The sequence below is a fragment of the Fistularia commersonii genome, chromosome 27, assembly GCF_037954325.1.
Source record: "Fistularia commersonii isolate RoL2024-O1a breed Wild chromosome 27, RoL_Fcom_v1.0, whole genome shotgun sequence".
Lineage (NCBI taxonomy): Eukaryota > Metazoa > Chordata > Actinopteri > Syngnathiformes > Fistulariidae > Fistularia > Fistularia commersonii.
In genome coordinates this window covers 6958190-6980231 of record NC_141310.1, presented here as the reverse complement: position 1 = coordinate 6980231, position 22042 = coordinate 6958190, and the positions used below count along the sequence as shown (strand labels likewise).

At 38.4% G+C, this 22042-nt stretch overlaps 1 protein-coding gene across 3 annotated transcripts; it reads left to right on the top strand.

The window, feature by feature from the left end:
* Positions 1–379: 379 nt before the first annotated feature.
* lpin1a (lipin 1a) lies at positions 380–21809 on the top strand. Of its 3 annotated transcripts, XM_086174644.1 has the most exons (24): positions 380–506; positions 3523–3723; positions 4244–4339; positions 8801–8897; positions 8976–9198; positions 10482–10550; positions 10805–10897; positions 11046–11157; positions 11375–11600; positions 12562–12711; positions 12804–12897; positions 13037–13236; positions 13616–13709; positions 13953–14022; positions 15111–15197; positions 15585–15677; positions 15778–15833; positions 16268–16406; positions 17220–17368; positions 17499–17585; positions 17683–17835; positions 18146–18260; positions 18394–18497; positions 18583–21809. In XM_086174644.1, exons 2-24 carry the CDS (start codon positions 3532–3534, stop codon positions 18758–18760), a joined length of 2877 nt encoding a protein of 958 aa, XP_086030770.1. In that variant the 5' UTR covers positions 380–506; positions 3523–3531; the 3' UTR covers positions 18761–21809. The 3 variants fall into 3 exon arrangements, with proteins under 3 accessions (XP_086030770.1, XP_086030768.1, XP_086030769.1); XM_086174642.1 differs by lacking the exon at positions 15111–15197; XM_086174643.1 differs by lacking the exons at positions 10805–10897; positions 15111–15197.
* The last annotated feature ends 233 nt before the right edge of the window (positions 21810–22042 follow it).

Below are 22042 nucleotides of genomic sequence, written 5' to 3'. Positions count from 1 at the left end.
GTAAGTCAGGTGGGACTGAAATTGACGTGTTGTCTGCTCTGTCAATATAAATATTTTTAGAAAAGCAATACAACCTCAGTTTTGAGTCTGTGACTGACACTGACATGATACTAAGCTTCCATTTTCACCTGCTATAACAATGAAATTGAGTAGTAGTCTCTTAACAAATGGTCCCTATGAGTGTAATATCAACCAGTAAAGAGTCTTGGGGGGGAGATGAAGTACTAACAGGAATACAGTACACTGGTAGTAAATAAAGCAGCGGCGTATGTGACGTCACCACTGGCTCAGCCAATCAGAGGGCTTTTTATTTGCAGCTCCAGCGGTGGTGGGAGGACTATTCATCCGCGCTTAAATAGGGATGCAGTAGCCCTTGAGTATCAGATGTCAGGAGAGCTCAAACGTAGGACGTCCACGGTGGATGTTTAACGTGACGACAGGAGGGGGTCCGACTCTCGCTGCGCGCATGCCGATGGGCTCAGGAGCGTAAAACGTCGATAAATAATGTAAGTAGAAATTAGCGCCCTTCTTGACGGAGATATGTAAGCGGTAAATAGGGCAGCCTTTGCTGCTTCGTGAGGGTAACGATTGTTTTGAGGGGGGGTTCAGACCACTGTGCGCGTCTGTGTGCGAAGGCGTCGGCGCAGCCTCACCCTCCTAGGAGGGAAGATGTTTACATGCCGCCTCAAAGGCCCCCTGCGACTTCACCCAAGCGAAATACCATCCGCCCGCTGCACAGCTTTTGATATTCTCTTATATCCTGTAGCCCAACGGTGCTGTGTCCTAGAGTATAACAAGGTTAATTCACACGCCCATCCATGAGACCGGTCACATTAAAAGGGTTTAATTGGATAATTCTTCATCCACCCACATCCTCATTACCATCATAGATGGGATGCTGGCAAATCCGAGGTTATGGTGTATTTGACGCTTCAGTCCGAAAGTGAAGATCAGGCAAATTGTTGTTATTATGTATAAAACCCGTTACAATATTCCCCTTTGTGCGTGTGTGCGTGTGTGTGTGTGTGTGTGTGTGTGTGTGTGTGTGTGTGTGTGTGTGAAGCAATGCAGCAAGTGCGCAGAATGACACTGAATGACCCCCCTCAGCTGTGTCGTGATTGGTTGTTACATAATGGTCAAGCGAGTAATTGGCTGTGATTGGCTGAAACAGAACAGTCCCGGAAAAGTTGGCAGGAGTGTGTGCATACTTGTGCGTGTCCGTGTGTGTGTTTGTGTCCACACGTGGCTCATGTTGACACTGTTATCAGGTCTATTTTATGGCCAACAATGTGTGTGTGCTTGTGTGTTCCTGAGACACAATGTGAAAGGGCAAGTCAGACAAGAGGTCAAATTATTATGTAATCACCATCAAACCCTCCCACCATTGGTTATTGAGCAAAAACTTGACTTAAGGTAAGTCAATTCCGCCAAATAACAGTATACTAATGCTCATACTCGGTATAGTCAAGGCCGTATTTTCACAGACTTGGCCACTTAAGCTGTTTTGTTTATTAACCAGTGTTTCAAGCTATTATTATAATGACCAAGATAGATACTGATTTGTGGTTCTATTTTCTATTGGCTACAGGGCTAATGTTCATCTAGAGAGGATTTCTATGCTGTTTCTTATGTATTCCCTGCGCTTTTGAAAGTCTATGAGGGGGAGATTTCTTAGAATCTTTGGGCCACTGGGAGGTCAGTGTTAGTGGGAGGCAGCAACAGTGCCAATTTCCACTGAGAACTGCTGCTGTAAAGAAACTCTTTCTGAGAAAAGGTTCTATTGTGAATTCCCTCACCTTGGAGATTTGTTAACTGACTATTTTTCAGATACACTTGTGGTTGCCTTTTCAGTGCAGAAATATATATTAAAAATTAGAGGAAAAAATCCAATTTTGTATTTTAAAAAGTTTTGTACATATGTAATTAGTACTTTTTCCTTTTGGAGACAGTTTTTGGCAATATTCACGTCACTTTCTCATTTTTAGGGAACTTCTAGGTGATTTCCAGGCAAAATCCTTATTGACTCGTTGAGAGCTGCATGATCATGTTATCATACTTTTATTAAACAAAATTATCCTGCAGTATAATGACGTCTCTTCTGTTGACTGATTCAAAAAGGTTGTGTTTGTGTCTCAGTAAAGCTGTTGCACCATGCTGACCAGAAAGTCAGATGACAAACCTGGTCTTCTGTAAATGAGATAATGCAGGATCTTTAGGGCAGAGAAGATTAAATCTATGATCCTCAATAAGTGATGGGTGTTCGGTCATCATCCTCATCATTCTCATCATTTTAATGTTCCGACATGGTTTGCCAAAATTACTAAGCCACCTGCTTCTGAGGAATCTGTGTGTGTGTGTGTGTGTGTGTGTGTGTGTGTGTGTGTGTGTGTGTGTGTGTGTGTGTGTGTGTGTGTGTGTGTGTGTGTGTGACACCATTAATTTAATTTACTGTCAAATTCCTTCTTTTTCCGCAATATTTATTTATTCCTCTCTTTCTTCTTATTTCTTTGTGACTGTCAGGGTTTGTGTAACATCCAAGGTCATCATGACATTTGCCTGGTTTCATCAGACATTTGATTAGTTATGTTCCTTTGTGGCTGACTGGGAGCATTTTACACGGTTTCCATGAAAAGTGGCTGAAGTACTTTCTAGGCTGAATTTATTGTCAAACCTCTGGGGGGGGGCTTATGATACATTATTCAAAAGAAAAAAATGAAATAGATGGATTTGTCCTACATTTTTTATGTATCTTCTTGCTCCTCCCCTCCCTTTCTCTCTCTTTCCCCCATATCAACAAGGCATGTCCCCGTCAGCCTCTCTCTCCAAGGCCATGTTTGGCATTCTAGACAGAGAGTGTAAGAGGCCTGGCAAGATGATTGCAGCATCACATGGTTAATTTCCTTTCTACAGGAAGGGAAATGTGCATTTGAGTTGTTCCCAAGGTCTGAGCAAAAGAAAGCTGTTGGCTCAGTGATCCCAAAGCTTGTGACAACACAATTAACACACTATTTGGTTTGATGGATGACAGGAAGCTCATGATTGAATGGGGTCATTAAATATTAACTGAGGAAACAACGAAAACAAGAATCTTAGAGAGATGTTTTTGTCTGTCAGTTAAACACAACAAAATCATTTCTTTGTTTTGTACAGTTCCATTGTTGTCATTATTTGAACCATATTCCAGCACAAAATTAACACTGACTTTTTTTTAAAATCAGTCGTCTCATCATTTTTGGCAACTTGGATCAACTGACTTTTTCTAAAATTATGAACATGATGCATTGTCACAGCTCATGATCAAATCTCCAAAAAAAATAACATCACTTCAGTAGAGAGACATAATGTGAAAATGATCTGCTTTTGTTTTGGGAGCCTGGCTAACATCTAAGATAAGATAATCAGCGGATTGTATGAGAAGCATGCTAAGAAGATCATTAATTTCTTTACTGACCTTTGATATATGCGAAACTTTATTAATGAATAAAAAAAGTATAAGACTTTTTTCTCTATATCTTTTTCCAGTTACAGACCATGAACTATGTGGGTCAGCTGGCAGGTCAGGTGTTTGTGCAAGTCAAAGAACTCTACAGGGGACTCAACCCAGCAACGCTGTCCGGATGTATAGATGTCATCGTGGTCCGGCAGCCCAATGGCTCCTTGCAGTGCTCGCCATTCCATGTCCGCTTTGGCAAGATGGGTGTCCTGCGGTCCCGTGAGAAAGTGGTGAGATAAAACATTCACTCCAACGCTGGATGATATGGAGAAAATGAATATCGCAGTATACGGAAGCACTTTTTTCAAAACCATTTTATAACTCATATTCTTGCACTTGACTGAGCAATATCTGCGAATTGTTATTTTCCTGCTGATATTTTGGTAATTTTGATTATTTTGAGGTCATCTACTCATTTTGTGGGATTTGTAGATTTTTGTTGTATGCAAATTTTCTCATCATTTAGTTATTTTATCTATGTTTATATTAAGTTTATGTCTAAGTTATATTTCTTATACATTTTTAAGGAAAGGTTTTTATTTTTGATGTACTTTGTGCCTCTGTATCTGTCAGGTCAATTCCTTACTGATTTTGTAAGTAATGTACGGGGATTTTTAGAGGAATAATTACATGTACTCACAGCAAATCTGTATGAGAATTTAAATGATTGAAAATGTCTACACCTCTGAGAAACCGCCATAAAAAGCATTTAAAGTGCATTCTAATGGGGTCAAGTTCTTATTTCTGCAGGTGGACATAGAGATCAATGGAGAGCCAGTGAGCTTGCAGATGAAGCTGGGGGAGAATGGAGAGGCTTTTTTTGTCAAAGAGACGGAGAACACACTGGTGAGTAATGACCATCTAAATTGTTATGCTGCGTCAATGAACACACACGCAAATATAAACAAACAAATATAGGGCATAGCAAAATACTGCGGCAGGAAGGACTCTTAGCAGGGTTTAAAGACATTCCAGCCATGCTTTTGACCCACCCGAATCAGTCCCTATACATGGACCATGTTGTTATATATGTTTCAGAATGTTGCTTTGGAAAGAAATTTCACCCTGGCTTTATGGAGTGCTGAAATTCATAGTGAGTGGGATAAGCGTTGAGTCTATGTCATAATTATTGGACTATCATACATAAGATAATTTTTATGACTCACAATGGCTTGTCACCTGTGTAGAGTTAAAATGTTATATCTGGGAAAAGCGCCAATTACTGATTTCAATTTTATAGTTGCGCAGAGAAATTTTATTTTAGTTATCATGCTCAGACTTTTGGTTTTCCTGTCTTGAAATGGCCAGAGGATTCAGAGTTGACTCATTCTTCTTCAGGAGTCTGAAATCCAACTCAATACTACAGCACCACTCACATCTATTCAACAGTAAACCAGACTGTCATCAATATTCAATCTACTGAATAAGGGAAATGAAATACATATTTAAAGTTTGCAATTTTAAATTCAAAAGATATTGAATTCTTTTAATCACTGCAGAGCGGCAATTGATGCTTTTACTGAAAAAAACTGTCTGGAAGCATGTTGTGCATTCTACAGTTTTATGTGTCTATACACATAACACTCAGTACTGGGAGAACATGTATCAATGTACATTGAAGGAAAAGCATTTAAGTAATTGAGAGGAGGACAAAGAAAAATGTGAGAATGCAGCGATGATGGCATTGAGATGGCGACACAGGAACAGATTTAATCTATTTTGAGTGGAAAACAAAGTCACAAGACAAATACTTGTGCGTTGAGCTGAGATATGGCTATGACAGAGCTTCTGTCTTCTGGTGGTATCTTGTTGGACAGCGTGAGTTTAATTTCCCTCCGAGGAAAAAAAAACAAGGAAGGAAGAAAATGCAGATAGGAACCTATTATGAAACATTTTTACTATTTTGAAACACATTCTCATTAATATTTTAGCAGCAGAGCCAGTGCCCAGTTATTTTTTTTCACTCATTTCCATCGTCTATATTATTTATGTGCATGTGACCTACAGTGCTGTCTGGTACCATCATGTCAAAGTATAACCATAAGGGTTCAGGGTGCAGTCTTCCAAACGTACAGCACGAAGTAAAAGTGGATGCACTTAGTTTGAGCATCACAAGGCACTTTGAAGAACAGTATCGGCTTGGCAAGTTATGTGCTGCGAGATATACTACAAGAGAAGCCTCAGAGCAGATTGTGAAAAAGCACCACTGGATCAAAAAGTTGGAGGCAGATGATAGAGTTGCCCAGAAAACCATAGCGGGTTTGTAAGTGGAGCATAAAGCCCCTAACCAAGTTGTAAAACTGGTATGTGCTGATTATATCTTATGTGTCATGTCATTTCTCTGCTCCTGTTCTGTCAGATAAATTCCCTGAAATGTATACATGAATTAATAAACATACAGTACATGAATCTTAAAATCTTAAATGACAACAAAAGTTTCATTAACCTTTGATCTTTGCCTTTCCTTCATCCAAATGCCATTTGTCCGCTATGTTCCACAAACACTTAGATTGCAGTAAATCTTATATGGAATGTTTCCTTTTGTTTTTCCAGAGGATTATGTAACAATTCCTGGAAAAAGGAGTGATTAGTAAAAGGATGGTGAGGACAAGAGAAAGAGAACTTTCTGAGAAATAGTTTGGAATGAGGATTGAAAAAATAAATTTTTTAAATGAAAATGATCTTCTTTTGGGAATTTATGCTAGTGTGGGCTTAAACCAATATTTATAAATTGAAGATAAACTCACTTCTTTTGCCACAAGATGGCACAACTGGTGATCTCCAGGATGTTGAATAAAAGACACAGATCCTCATGCATAGTGATGTGGTGCATTATAGAATAATACCATAAACTAGATGAGAATTTCAAAGCCTTGTAAACCTTTTATCTCCCCCTGAGGCTGGTTTAATGCAGCTGAAAGTACATGCTCTATATATATGAATGTCTGTGTCTAATATGGAGACAAAAACACCACTACTTGCTATTTAATTTGGAGCAGTCTGAGAAAGAGGTTGGTGCTTGAACCCCTAAAAAAACAGTTTTTTGTAGTGTCTAATTGGGTTGTAATATGTTTTCTTCTAAATCTAGCCCTGTTTGACCAATTTTCTTGTGAGGACAACCACATGGAAAATGTGAAAGCAAGGAAAATATCCATAAAAGAATCTTGTTTTGTCCTTTTGAAAATGATCATTTAAGTTCTCTGTTTTTCTTCCAATTCAAGCACCTTAAAATGGATTACATTTCAATCTGAAAGGGCTTGCAAATGTTCAACAAGATTATTCAAATAAAAAAAGGTTTATTTATCAGTTGTTTATTTGTTTTCTGTTTTGAACGCTCTCTAATCCAGTTCACTTTATCAGAATAATTTTATTTGGTGCCACAATATAGAAATCAGGCGAATATTTGATCACAAAAATAATGGATGGCAGAAGCATAAGAGAGACTATCTTCCTCCCAGCAGAAGAGACAGGGCAGAGAGAGGACATGTAAGGGTAGCCAGATTAAATAATTAAATTCCTGGAAAATTATATGTAGAGAGTGGTCTGCGGAAATTACATTTAGTACATTGTTGGAAATGAAAGGACTTTCAACCCCTTTTCAAACTAAACAGCAAAAAGAGAATTCTATATGAAAAAATGTTTTGGCCTTCCGCCAAATCCTTTTCTTAACCTTCAGAGAATGGAAAACCACCAGGGGGTTATTTATAGCTCCTCTCTATATCTCTCTTTACCTACTGTATAGTCGGTCTCCCCCGGGGTCAGAAAGTGTCTGACACTGCTCTGATCATTGAAACAGAACAGGCGACACATGAGATGAGACATATTTACAGTGAAAGAGAAGCAGGGCAAGTTTATTACCAAATGACCTCTGGGAATATCTGGGTACGTGTGTGTACACTTCACTTTTTCAGTGCACAAGCGACTGATTTATTTTGAAAATGCCTTGTTCAGGTTTTTTTTTTTTATCAGCTTATCCATCTAAATGGGAAACAATCAGAATCATTTCAAGGGCATTTCTTAGCATGGTGCCTTGCCCCCCCCCCCCCCCCCCCCCCCATTCATTATATTTGAGGATTTGTCTGGGCTTGTTGCCTGCGAATAGATCCTGTTTGTAAAATGTTCACTAAAGGTTAAGCCCTTGGATAAAGGAAAGGGGTTTTTCAAAACCTCCCTATCCAGGCATATTCAGACACCATCCAGGTGAGAAGATGAAAAAAAAACTAGGGTAATTGTTTACATGTTCATCTCTTTCTTGGCTGTATGAAAGATAGTGGAGATGCAAAAGCTGCCTCATCCAGTTGCACAGTACCTAACAATGCTGCCTTGAAAGAGTGATTTTCAGGTATTCCTTGCTGATGTTCAAAGTGATTTAATGATGATTTAATCATCCTTGTTTTCCACAATTTTCATATCAGTCACATGAATTTGTGAAAAGGAAAGTAACTTAACTATTTGGGAAAATGACTTTAAAAAAATCATCCAAAACAACAACATGTTAATTAGACAGTGATTAGTGTCTGAATGTAGTGCAATTGCGTACACCAAATTTGAATATAAGAATCTGCATAGAGGTAATCCCAAATCCAAAGGCTTACCAATGAGTGATTTGAAAGCACTTGCTTTTCCTCTGCAAGGCTTGAACTCAGAGCAGATGCACCATGACCTGCCTGTCCTGGTTCCAATTTCTCCAGCCTCTGTAATGCATTGGCTCATGTTGGACAGTGCTGTGACATGTGCGCTCCGTGTCATGTGGCTGTCTGTACTGTCTCTATCTTGTCTTCTACTCTCTTGCTGTTAGTCTGCATCTGTGCGCTTCTTTATTTCTCTTTCTGGCATCGTCACTGAAAAGTGACTTTTCTGAATTTGTTCTCTGGCCACACGTCTTAGGATATAATGTAAACATGCATGAAAACAATTACAGCAAAAGATATATCTGCCTCATTGGTAAATAAAAAGTGCAGTGCCTGCAGTTTATTAACATTATTACAAAAGCAGAAATATTTTTAAAAATAATAATTGTAAGCCAGTTTCAAGCAAGTTCACAGTTCCTTTTGAAAATCTGGGTCGGAGGTCAGATTATACAAGGCTTTGCATGGTTGGCACATGCTCAGTTTTATCGCCTAATTTCTTTTTCGAAAGGAATATTCTGGAATAGAAATAATGTGCTTCTGGTGTGTCACTCACACAAGGAAGTGCAAAATAGTCATGGCAGCAAGTTTCACCATGCTTATGACACAATTCAGATCAACTTTATTCTATCAAGTTCTTTGAATATAATCTCATATGCCATGTTTCTTCCCCTGATAGGAAGTTGTTCCATCCTACCTGGCAACGTCACCCATCATGTCAATAGGCGAGGAACTAATGGACACTCAGCTGGGCAGGGGGATGTCTCGTCACCATGGTAGCTCAATGTTTCAGATAATACACTTAGGAACACTGTATTTCGGACAGTTTTAATGTAATCACTTTGATTTTGTAGACAGCCTTCCTTGCAGCTCACTTCCTGTGCAGAGCATTGGGCCTCAGCAAAGTAATGCAGGAGGGAACAAGAAGAGGAGGAAGAGGAGGAGGAAAACACGGCCGGAGGGAAGTGGAGTGGGAGGAAGAAGAGAGGAAAGTGCCGAAGAGTTCTCAGATGATGAGAACATGTTTACTATTGACTTAAGTTCGGATGAGGAGCGAGAAGGAGAAAGCAACAACAGGTGTGTATTTGTGTGCTTATGTGCGTGTGGATAAGCCTGTGTGTGTCTGTGTGTCTGTGTGTGTGTGAGTGTGTGCATGTATGTGAGTGTGTGTGTGTGTGGGGGGGGGGGGGGGGGTATGTGTCATGCACTAAATCTATCATGATGTTGAAATGTTTATAAATAACTTATTGTATATCATCTGTCACATGTATCATATCTTCCTTTTTGGAAATATCAATGTTTATATGCACATACAAAAATACACAGTCATTTGTTTGCAACTCTTCACCAATATTTTTAAATTTTAATTGTATTGCTAGTCAGTTTTTCCTAGTTAATTCGCTTGGTTGTTTTCAAAAAAGCCAGGAATAAATTGGCACATGGTCATCTCTAAAAATCTGCAAACATGAACATCAACATGAAGTCCTAACAAAATATTTAAATTCAGCAAGAAAAGTTCTGCCAATATTTGTTAAACAACTACAAGATAATAGCCAAGTAAATATTGTAAGATAAATAATTTGATCCATTTTTAATGTGGAAACAAACCACATAATATACTTGGAGGACACAAATTTTTCAATGACAATTAAGCAATATATAGATATTTATTTAGGGTTTGTGATTCCCATGATAAATCAAGTTAATGATAATGTTTTTCCCACATTACCAGTCCCGTAGCGAAATGCAAAGGCAAAGAGCATTCCCCTTATTTATTTATTCAACAACCTGCAATAGCTGTCAGATATGTCCTACATGTCTTCGAGAGTTATTTCTGTCTAAAAGCAGTATTTTTCCTCATGTGAATTATCGTGTTAGTAGTCCCATACACAGGGACACCAAATTTTCTGTTGATTAAATGAGTAAAAATGCGAGAGAGGAGAGTCAGGGCTTGTGTACCTCTTATGGTTGTGCAACTCTTTGAAACCAGCTCTTGGATGCGGTCCAGGGATTCGTCCCGTTCCCAAGTGTTCTTTGTTTCTTTGAAATAATGGATCAGTCCTGTCCTTGCTGCAGGGCTTCCTTTTCTGTTTAGGACATTCTAAAAGACAAAAAACGAAAACACAAAATAACAGTCACTAGGTGTCCCATTCATGTCATTTTTTATACTGGATGAAAAAATCTACTCGCTGATTTGTATCAAGGTTATACCCTGTAACCAAAGTTAGTTTGAGAGAGGTGTTTTTTTTCTCAATACTTTTATTCAATTTTTAGCATTTTTTCTTTAGCTTTATTTATACACTGTTTGTGGTTTGAATTATTTATCACTGTTTTTTTACGCATATATTGTCTTTGTGCAGATCTTTATACGGCGATCAAGGATCTATGTCAAAATCACATGCCAGCAATAATTGGACACACTCAAAGAGGTTTGTTCTGTTACAAATCATATATATATACACACACACACACACACACACACACACACACACACACAGAACATCTAAAGGGAAATTCTATTTTTCTCAACCTTTCTTATTGTATTACTTTCGTTGTACCTTTCAAGGAATTAAATAAAATTTCTGACCACAGTTTGAGTAGATAATGACATAATTCACTCTCAAATGGTCTTTTCTTCTATTTCTGTCCTTTTTGCATACTTGTCTTCTTTATATTTGTTTAGTAATGTGATTCAGGAGACTCTTTCCATGCCTCCATCCTGTGGTCTGTCCATCTCCTGTCCTCAGCAGGCCTCTCACTTCTCTTCTGCCATTAGGTATCAATCATATCTCGAAATGCACAAATGAAAGGGGACAAATACAACTGATTTGAAAATTATTATATTATTGACATATATAAAGTTAACTATTTAACAATGGATTTCAAACCAATCTAAAACATTTGCAACTGCAACTTCCCTGCAGCCTTGACAATTCTCGGTCATCGACGCCAAAGAGTGACTCTGAGCTGTCCAACCAGAGCAAAGACAACCCTGAGATTCTGTGGACCTGGGGGGAGCTACCTCAGGCTGCTCAGGTATACACACACAGACACACACACATGTGAAACATTCGCAGACTGAATCCTTCACTGGAAGTGTCTTCAACATTTCAAAAATATCAAGCATACTGTCTGGATTCTATATATTGTTATTGAACCCAATATTTTTCTTGATTCAAAAAGAACACCTAATAGTTCAAGAGCTGAAAGACACATTCTTGACTTCAATAAAAACCCTCTCGTTTTCTTCTAGCCATCCTTTCTGATGCCCCATCAGAAGCAGGACTCAGCCTCTGCAGTCTCAGTCCCAGTGTCTTCAAGCACTCACTTCAGAGCCATCAGTGAGTCAGGACTCCAGACTCTGGATTCATTGCAGTCAACGCTGGCAAATGAAAGGAGAGTCAAGAGCCCTGAAGATGGTTGTGATGGTACCAGGATTGGACTTGCCGCAATGACAGAGGATAGGGCTCGAGAGCAAGGTAATTGACTAGAAGAGATGTATCTGTATTGTAGTGTTTTCTAGTTTTGCTCATTTGATATATAATATATATTTTATATAAATATCTAATAAAACAGACTGAAAAAAAAATCTTTTTTTTTTCTTTTTTTCCAGTTTGTTCAAGCAACAATGCAGTTATTGTCTTCCTTTCGGCTTTTCCCTTCATATCCTCTCTCTCTACATCCATAAATCTTCTCTTTGGTCTTCCTCTAGATCTCCTGCCTGGCAGCTGCAATTCCAGCATCCATGTACCAATATATTTACTGTCCCTCCTCTGTACATGACCAAACCATCTCAGTCTGGCTTCTCTGACCTTCTCTCTAAAAAAAATCTAACGTGCTGTTCCTCTGATAGACCCATTCCTAATCCCATCCATCTTGGTCACTCCTAAAGAGAACCTTAGCATCTTCATCTCTGCAACCTCTAGCTCTGCCTACTGTCTTTTCATCATTTGGATGGATGTTTCTCGTCCATACGGCATCGCTGGTCTCACCACTCTCTTGCACACCTGTCCTTTCATTCCGGCTGATAATCTTCTATTGCATAGTGGGCCTGACACTTTTCTCCACCCATCCCAACCTGCTTAGATTTCCAAATTACAACATAACTACATTCTAAGGGGCTCAGTCAGCATTGCAAATGCCTACTTTATCAGATATGTTACAGAAAAACAGCTCTAAAGCAAAAACAAAGGCCAGAAGTCACTTCAATAGTTTCTACCAAGCCTCTATAGAGGGTGTTCTCAGCTTGGGGAAAAAAAAAAAAGCCTTAATAGTGTTGCTCATTTGCTTTTACTGACATCTAGTGGTATATATAGGAAATACATGTTTTGTTTTGCTCAAATCTGCAGATCAGCTTGTTCAGCCCTGATGTCCTGATGTAATCTGAGTCATCCCAGTTTGTTCTTGTACTAAAGCTTATTCTCTTGTTTTCAACCGAAGGTCAAGTGATGGAAAGTGCTGCCGCTTCGTGTTCGGAGATGGAGGGTTTTACAGCCTGCTCAGTGTCCTCCAGGATCCCTGATCACCTGGAGGAAGGCAGGAACCGAGGAAGTCCGATCAAAAGAACTGACTCACCATCTAAGAGGAAAGGTCTGAGCTGAAATATTTTTTGAACGAGTGAATTTGCTTCTGGATTTTTTTTTCTGACCGTTAATGCTTAGAATTATTTTGTGCTTTTCAAGAAAAGAGAAGTCAGCACCTCGGAGCTGACGGTGTCTACCTGGATGACATCACAGAATTAGAGCCTGAAGTAGCCGCTCTCTACTTTCCAAAAAGGTACAGTAATACAAAGGCGTTAAATGCCATTCATTAATGAACTCGACTTTGCCTCAAAAATGTTTCCGTTCATTCCTTCACTTTATGTCACATGTCAACCTAATTGTCAGCACAACTACATTCATTTCTCTCTCATCAGCGATGGAGCCAGCAGCTCAATGAAGGGGGACTCGGAGATGATGATGATGGACATGCGAAGCGTCAATCAGTCCCCACAGTCAATCGGCAGCGCTGGAATGGACAGTGGTGTTGACAGCTTGTCTGATCAGATGGGCGACCTTCCCCATGTTGCCATTTCGCTGTGTGGAGGCCTCAATGACAACAGAGAAATCACTAGAGGTTGGTATCAGTGTTTGGGTATCTCTGCAACTTATCACTCCTTCCAGGTCAAACACTATTTATCTTTATCTCAAATTTTCACCTTCTTAAATTAGAAATAAAAAAATCTATGTACATTCCTTTTTTTTTTAATTTTTGAAATTCATATGTGTTCTTGTAATTCTCCCTTGGTTCACACTGCTTATCTTTTAAAAGAAAACAAATCTGTAGTAGAAGCTTCAAAATTCTTCTGAATATACTTAGTTGGTGAAAAGTATTTGTAATTTCTGAATGAATAACACATCACTATTCTAGTTTCCAGAGTTAAATTTGGCTACAGATTGTTTTTGTTTGGCCGCTGACAAAAAATAATAATGTTTATGTATGTGTGGACCCACAGAGCAGTTCGAGGAGAGGGCTGTCTCATACCAGCAGTTTTCTGAAAACCCTTCTATCATTGATGATCCAAACCTTGTGGTCAAGATCGGCAACAAGTATGTAGCTCTGTGTTCATCTCACCACACTGTCTTCTGTTACACATATACATCATGCATTGGTAGTTGTTTATTTTATCTGTCTTTTCCATTAGCAAACATTTTCAAACAAATTTATATTAGAGGTCACATCAAAATTTCAAAATATAATAAACCGTGAAGTTCCCCTTTACTTTGAATTATGTTTTGCCAGAGGATATCTATGAGGAATGACTGGTTAATGGCTCTGCCATCTCTATGCAGATACTACAACTGGAGCACAGCAGCTCCAGTCATGTTGGCCATGCAGGTCTACCAGAAACCTTTGCCTCAGGTAAGATCACATGTTCATGACCAGCAGCCAAGAGCTGTTTTTTTTCTTTTGAAGATACCTGTACATCTTGTGTGTTTAATGTTATTATTAATTTTGTACTCTTTTTAATTTTCATGCCGGTGTAATGGGTTATCTGCTATTTTGACATTATGATATAAAAAAACAACTACATTTCTATCACGCTTTGCCATGGTCCAGGTCACCACGTAACATTGTCGAGAATTATTTGAACAAATCTAATCCTAAATTGGCAACATGAGAAGACATTTGACATTAAAATCTTGATTTTTTTACTAAGAAATCTGATTTGTATTAAATTCGATTCCTATGAAATTCAGTTTCTACAAAAATAATACATTTGAAAATCCAATTGCCACGACAAGAAGATTATACACAAGAATTCACCATGACCTGGATGACTGAGAACCTCCACAGGCGAGAAGACATTAGCATACATTTCTTGCTGTCATTTTATAATAATTCTTAAAATGAGCACATATTCAACATTAACAGGAAGACCTATGATCTCACAGTGATCACTGTTTCAGATATAATAATCTGATCAGATCTGTGTCCAGTATTTATTAATGGGTTAGAAGATGATACTATAACTAGATTCCCGTACGCCGAACATACTGGCATTGTTGTGATTTTAATGTATTATTACTATTATTTGTTAGTTGGTTGGCTGTGTGTTTGTTTTGTGTTGCAAGCACCTGAATCACTTCTCCTTTGATTTCTCCTGCCTTTTTGTAATCGATTCTCCTTAATCTTACCCTCACTCTGCTTTGCGATTCACTAATACCTTCTCAAATCCATAATATGTAACAAATTGCTGCCAGATATATGTATTCACTCTGTAAACATGCATGAGAGACATCTGTGATGAAAAGTTGGACAACACTGACTTAAACACATGTCCATTCTTAAAGCCACAATTAAATACTGCGTTATTTAAATTTAATGTTCGCCTAACACTCTAATAATGTCATGTTTTTGTCCCCCTTCTTATTTTTCCCCTTACTTTTGCATTTTATTATTCACATATTCTACTTCCCCCACTGTTCATCCACTGTTTTTATGTTTAGTTTTGGTGTTTGAGTTATTTTTTTTCTGCTTTCGGCCTCTTCTCATACTGCCTCCCGGGTCTGTTCGGCTCGAGTCCTTCTCAGCCAGTATGACGGTTTTTGGCCTTGCCTGTTTGTTGGTCTGTCTGTCCGTCTGTCTGTCTCTCTTTTTCAGTATGTTGATCCGTCAATGTCAGCTTGTCTATTCTTTCTAGCATTTTCTTGCATCGTTTTCGGTCATTTTGCACGCCCTTCTGTTTTCCCTTTAAATACCTTTTATTTTGATTAGCTAATTCGAGTTTAGTGTGGTTTGAATTCTCTTTGCCATGTGTTTTATTGCATTGACTTGTTGGATATTTTTATTTTGCCCTGAGTTTATTTGTTTGTTTATTTTTTGTAATTCATTTTTGAATGTCATGGGATTTTTTTTTTTTTTTTTTCACTTTTGTGTTAGATTTATGTGACTTTGAGTTATATGTGCATGGTCTTCACTAGGCCTCAGTGGAGAACATCATGAAGGAGAAGATGCCAAAGAAAGGAGGACGCTGGTGGTTCTCATGGAGAAGCAGGAACAGTGACTCTAAATCAGTGCGTAAACATACATTTATTCTTAAAAAAAATTAACGACTTGAGTTGACTTAAGTCGTATTTGTTCTGCAGCATTAGCTTATAACTTTGTGTGCTGTAGGAGTCAGCTACAGAAGCAGGAGGGGACAACTCACTTGCTCTCGCCTCAGTGAGCAGGTAAAAACGGTCTCACACCTTCTCCTATTCGCCTCCATCCACAAGCCTTCACTGTATTAATAAAAACAGTTTGCGTTTCACCCAAAACTGTGGTACAAAGTCATACTACAGTTATCATCATCGGATGTCTAAACAATTACGCTAAACGTTTGAATAAAATGTATTACACAGGGCACTGGAGTCTTTCATATTCTACATAGGCTTGAATAGTTCTACAATTATTACAAGAGGGATTATGTCAAATGTAATAAGTGTGATTACTGTGTGTATTTTATTTTGTCATAACAGAGTGTCTGTCCTGTATTGATTATCATATTTATTGGCCAAGGGTTTTTTATTCTGGTGTCAGGGGCGGGGGGTGTTTGTTTTCAAAAAACTGTAAAACTGAATAAACATAACAGAGAGAAAAAAAAAGACTGTCTGCATTTGTACAGGATGAAGGATGAGTCCTCCTCTAGTGATGAGGATCACAGATTGCCCAGTCAGGTATCTGGAACCTGCCAGTCTGATCCCCCTACAACTTCTGGCGGCATCTGTTACAAGAAGACTCTCCGACTGACCTCCGAGCAATTGGTACCTATATGCTTGCACTCTCAAATAACTGTATGCTGTAAACTATTAGTTTGTGGGAGTTAATTCTTCATTCATTAAATAGAGAGCAAATTTCCTGAGTTACTGGGACTACACTTATCTGTTATGGACAACAACTCTCCACACTGGACACAGCATGTTTAAAGAAATGTTTGCCAAGAATAGAAATATTATTCATCCATCCATCCATCTTCTCCCGCCTATCTGGAGTCGGGCTACTCTGGCATCAGCTGGGTAAGCGAGCCCCAGACCTCCCTCTCCCAGGCCAGCCTGGACACATCTCTTCAGATGGACATGCCTGGCATACCTCCCCTGGGAGGTGTTCAGGAGGCATCCTGACCAGATGCCCGAGCAACCTCATCGGACTTTTCTGTATGCGGAGGAGCAGCGGCTCTACTTCGAGTTCTCCTGGATGACCGGACTTCTCACCCTATCTCTAAGGGAGAGTCCGGCCACCCAACGGAGGAAACTCATTTTGGCCGCTTGTATCCGTCATCTCGTTCTTTCGGTCACTACCCACAGGTTGTGACCATAGGTGAGGGTGGGAAAGTAGCTCGAACGGCAGACGCTGCACCGATCTGCCGGTCGATCTCCCCCTCCATCCTTCCCTCGCTCATGAACAAGACACCGAGATATTTGAACTCCTCCCCTTGGGGCAGGACCTCTTCCCCAATCCGGAGTGGGCATTCCACCTGTTTCCGGTTGAGCCCCATGGGGATGAGCATCAGCACCTCCAAATCTGAGAAATTTTGTTCTTTAAAATCTTTGTGTGTGTATCTGTGTGTGTGTTAACAGGCTAGTCTACAGCTGAAGGAGGGTCCAAACGATGTGGTGTTCAGTGTAACAACACAGTATCAAGGCACCTGCCGCTGCAACGGCACCATCTATCTATGGAACTGGGATGACAGGATAATTATCTCGGATATAGATGGAACTATCACAAGGTAAGTAAGACCACGGTGTGTTTCTTTGAGTAATTAATAGTAGCAAGGTCACCTGAAGCCTCCAGCAGATGGTTGGTTCATTTACAGCGCTTTTCTTCGGAACTTTAACGTTGTCTCTGTTTTACTGTAGGTCAGACACTTTGGGTCACATCCTGCCCACACTGGGGAAAGACTGGACCCATCAGGGAATTGCAAGGCTGTACCACAAAGTCAGCCAGTAAGAGGCCTCACAATCTCTTGGAAAAATTGCCCCGAATTTCTTCTCATCCCTAATGGCCAGTCATTATACTTCTAATTTTCCGATGTTGTTTCAGAAATGGATACAAATTCATGTACTGTTCTGCGAGGGCCATTGGCATGGCCGACATGACGCGAGGCTACCTACACTGGGTCAATGAAAGGGGAACTATGCTGCCCATGGGTCCAGTGCTGCTCAGCCCCAGCAGTCTATTTTCTGCCTTGCATCGGTCAGTCACAGTTATAAATGCCGTAATTGGAATGCAACACATCACATGATTTTGCTTGCATGCATCACCACAGTGTTTCTTAGGTTAAGTAATCAAAGCAAAAAATTTTACCTTCTATTTCAGGAGATTTTGAAAAATATTATATTTTCCATTCAGTAGTTACAGCATTTTCTTACCAACAATTCCTCATTTTCACAGGAACAAAGGTATAGGTGTCAACTTGAATTCCATTATTGTGGCATGCTGAAGAAAAGTGATGAAAAGATTTGTTCTTCAAATACTAATGTACCTAACTGTGTGTGTTTTGCAGAGAAGTGATTGAGAAGAAACCAGAGAAATTTAAGATTGAGTGCCTGACAGATATCAAGCATCTTTTCTACCCCAACAATGAACCTTTCTACGCTGCATTTGGAAACAGAGCGACGGTGAGATCTTCTTGACTATTTAAATTTTTTGTACTTTTATTATTGCTTCTTTTGAAATGTAAATTACCAGCTCATAATTGTTGCTGCATTTGGAGTCAAAGCTGGATGTTAATTTCTGTTTGTGTAATTCCAGGACGTGTATTCCTACAAAGAGGTCGGGGTTCCTCTCAACAGGATTTTCACTGTCAATCCAAAGGGGGAATTGATCCAGGAGCATGCCAAAACCAACATTTCCTCGTAAGCTCTACTCTCCAGTCCCTTAAAATGTCTTGGAAATGAGCTTGCATGAATGGTATATGTGTCTGTGTCTGTGTCTTAACAGCTTTGGCCGACTTTGTGAGATGGTGGACCATGTCTTTCCAGTCCTAGTTCAAGAGGATGGGACAGAATTTTCCAGCTCTAGTACTTTTAACCAGTGTAACTACTGGAGTAAAGAACTTCCTGATGACACCAATCAGGAAGATGAAGAGGAAGACCCTCAGTTCCTTGAGACAACTTGAGAAATTCCCTGTAAATCAAACTCTTCACTCAAACATCAACAATTTGGTGTTTGTGAAAATAGTTCTTCTATGCTCAAAGACATTATTTAAGTTACTTACAAGTAACCACTACTGATCCAAAGTGGAGGGAGGTTTTTCTACAGTATCGGTCACTGACCAAAATCACTGTGTATTTGCTTAACATCAAAAATGTAGATTTCTTAAACTTACATCCTTAAAAGTAGGATAAAAAAATAACAATTGAGGAATAGCAGCAGAATACCTCAAAAAGCAGTTCAAGAAGGAAAAAATGGGAAGCCTTAGATTAGCCGTCGCAACACAAGACAAAAATCTTAAAGGCAAAAGCAAATAGTAAAATAAAAGTAAAACTACCACAAAAGCATTTTGTTAACAATGGAAAGCAACAAGAGTTCATCATATCTGTTGCTAAGACTGAGTCAGTGATTTATTACCATTAGTGGAGAGGACGAAACAAAAATTCTTCAACCTTTGACAATGATGAAAGAAACACAAAGAAGTTTGACTCATTCGATAGGAACTGACAATTTCAGCCATGACGATAATGATTGCCATACAATTAAGTGTAAACTTGCACCATTGGGTAAAAAAAGCATTTTAGCTTAATCCAATGCTAACAATGTATTGTATGTTTGTTTTGTTTTTTTTTGTGGCTCGCTACATCAGTGGAACTAGCTTGTATGGATTTTATCAGGAAAGATTGACCTGAAAAATGAAAGAGTACAGCAGAGAACACAATGTCTTTAGAGAATTCATAAAAGCATCAGAATGTATAAAAATCGATCAAGCATCAAAGATTAGATTAAATGTTTTTAATTTTGCTAATTAATATTTTTAATATACATAATAATATTTCTCTAAGGCAGTCTTTTTATCCCCAAACTTGTTCAAACTTTGCCTTGTCTTTCAGGTAGTGATAGCTTAAATTGAAATCTCAGTTCACATAAAAAGGGCAAGACTCAACAACTGTTTATTTAAATTCTACTCACTATTACATTGTAACTGTTTTTGGTCCAGATCGATAGTTGTAGTAATAATATCAGTCATAAGCATCAAGGATGTCACAGTAGATAAATAACTTACCTCATGTGGTGGAAGAGTCAAACAAGCCTTCCAAAAAAAACTTTTAATTGTTCTGTGGTGCTAAACTCCTAACATACACACTAAGCTATATGGGTTGCACTCAACCCATATAAACCACTCAAAAGAGCCTCAACTTTATTGCTATATTTACATTTAAACTGATGCTTTAGTCCAGCCTAAAACATGAATGTTTCCATTCTCCTTCATACTGATCCTTTTGTCAGAATCCACTCTCAGTCATATCATTCTGCAAAAACTACAATTTCTTAGACAAACAAACTAGAATGAGCCAGCATCCTTTGTTTCACCTTCTGGAGGAATCTAAGAGTGCATGATAATGCCACAACATTGCACATATTTCACCCAAAATACCACATGTATACAACTAGCAGAGAAAGCACATTCTATGTCAAACTCCTTAGCAGATCATGCAAATATGTGGTCTCGACTTCATGACTGTAAGAGATGTGGCTCTGGTACAGTATTCAGTGACCATTACAAAGTTATATGCAGGACAATGCAATTAATGTATGTTTCTGTTCCTTCTGTACCGTTGCATTTATGCACTTGATTCACTCGAATGTGGTATTGTATATATATTTATGTGTATTTGTGTGTGTGTTGTGTGTATGTGTGTGTATGTGTATATGTGTCTTTGGAGAGATCGTTGACATGAACCTAATCCTAAGGACATTACAATGCTCCTCAATGCAATTACAGTATTACTGTCATTATCTGAACAGCACTTATCTTTCCTTCAACTAAAGATTACATGGAATAAATTCATATACTGTAAACTTAGTTCTTCACCAACAAAGCTATATTTAATTTTTTAAGTGTATTAGGTTTATTTGTAATCAAACATTTGTTTTTATTTTTCTTTTATCAATTTTATTACATGAATGGCAGATGAGAGCCTTTGTGTTTAAAAGTACCTTAAAAATGGGAAAACAACTAAAATGTTGATCATGTATGTTTCTGTGACCACACAAAGTTCAACTTGGAAACAAAAACTCCTCTCTAAAGCATTTGAAAGCTTAATTATTTCTAGAAATTATGGTCATTCATGCATGTGAAAAAAAGATGGGCAACCCCAAAGCATAATAGATCAACAATCATGCCTAAAATAGCAGTGTGGTTATTGTCTTTTTTTAGTAGTTTATAATGCCCAAAAAACAAACACTCTGCAATTTTGTCAGAATTGAGAACAATTACCTCGATGATTGTACACTAATGTTCTGTATATAGGGATAAAAAAATTAAATCAAAGTAAATCAAAAAAAGCCCTGATTCAGTGTGACTCTTATATACCTGTACATATGACTGATATGTCATTATTATCCTAAAGGAGAACTAATCAGGAACTGATTTGCTCTTCTCTAAAGCTACTATGTATTGGCTTTTTATAGAAAAAAAGCATAATGACTGCTCTCATTTCATCTTCAGGGGGAAGTTCATAGGTTAAAAAAAACAATCAGACTTACATGTTGTATTGTGCATGAGACATAATTGTTAGTATTCTTAGCAATTATTCAGACCTAATTTTTCCATTATAGGATCGCTCAGTTTTTTATTAATACTTGTGAGATGTACAAGTCAAAATATTCAGTAAATTTTTGTTTAATTATAGTTAACACATTGCACTTCCCAGATGTTGGAGAATATTCTTTTCGATTATTTCGTAATTCTTTCTGTGAAAGATCTAATAAAACTCTTGACTAGTTATCCAGTCTGTGTGTGTGTGTGTAAGTGTGAGAGAGAGAGAGAGAGAGAGAGAGAGAGAGCATGTGTATGTGTGTGTGTGTGTCGACATGGATCTGTTCTGTGTAAGTGTAAAGGTTTGTCTTTCTGGCTCAAAGTAGCAAATTATCAAGGCAGTGTGCAGTGCAAACTATTAACAAGCTAAGTCTGTACATTGTACACCTTTTGAAATAAACTTCAAAACAGACTTCTACTTCTCTTTCTTTTGCTCCTTTCATTTCCTTGGCTTTCTTCATATTGTAAAAAACATTGAACAAGATGATGCTGCTGGATCTGAAAGATGAACAGTCATGAGGATGAAACTTTTTGCAAAAAAATATTAAAAAGCGTGATTTTACGTGAGTTTGTGTGATTTGCTTCAGCTAATCACTATCTGTTCTAGATGTGATGTAAGCAGGAAACGTGGCACAGGAAAGTTCT

Excerpts from the sequence above, each read along its gene's own strand:
- lpin1a (XM_086174644.1), top strand. The coding sequence starts at position 3,532 with ATGAACTATGTGGGTCAGCTGGCAGGTCAGGTGTTTGTGCAAGTCAAA. Across the intron at positions 3,724-4,243 it reads TGCGGTCCCGTGAGAAAGTG|GTGGACATAGAGATCAATGG; the intron begins GTGAGATAAAAC and ends TTATTTCTGCAG. Across the intron at positions 15,834-16,267 it reads GCTCTCGCCTCAGTGAGCAG|GATGAAGGATGAGTCCTCCT; the intron begins GTAAAAACGGTC and ends GCATTTGTACAG.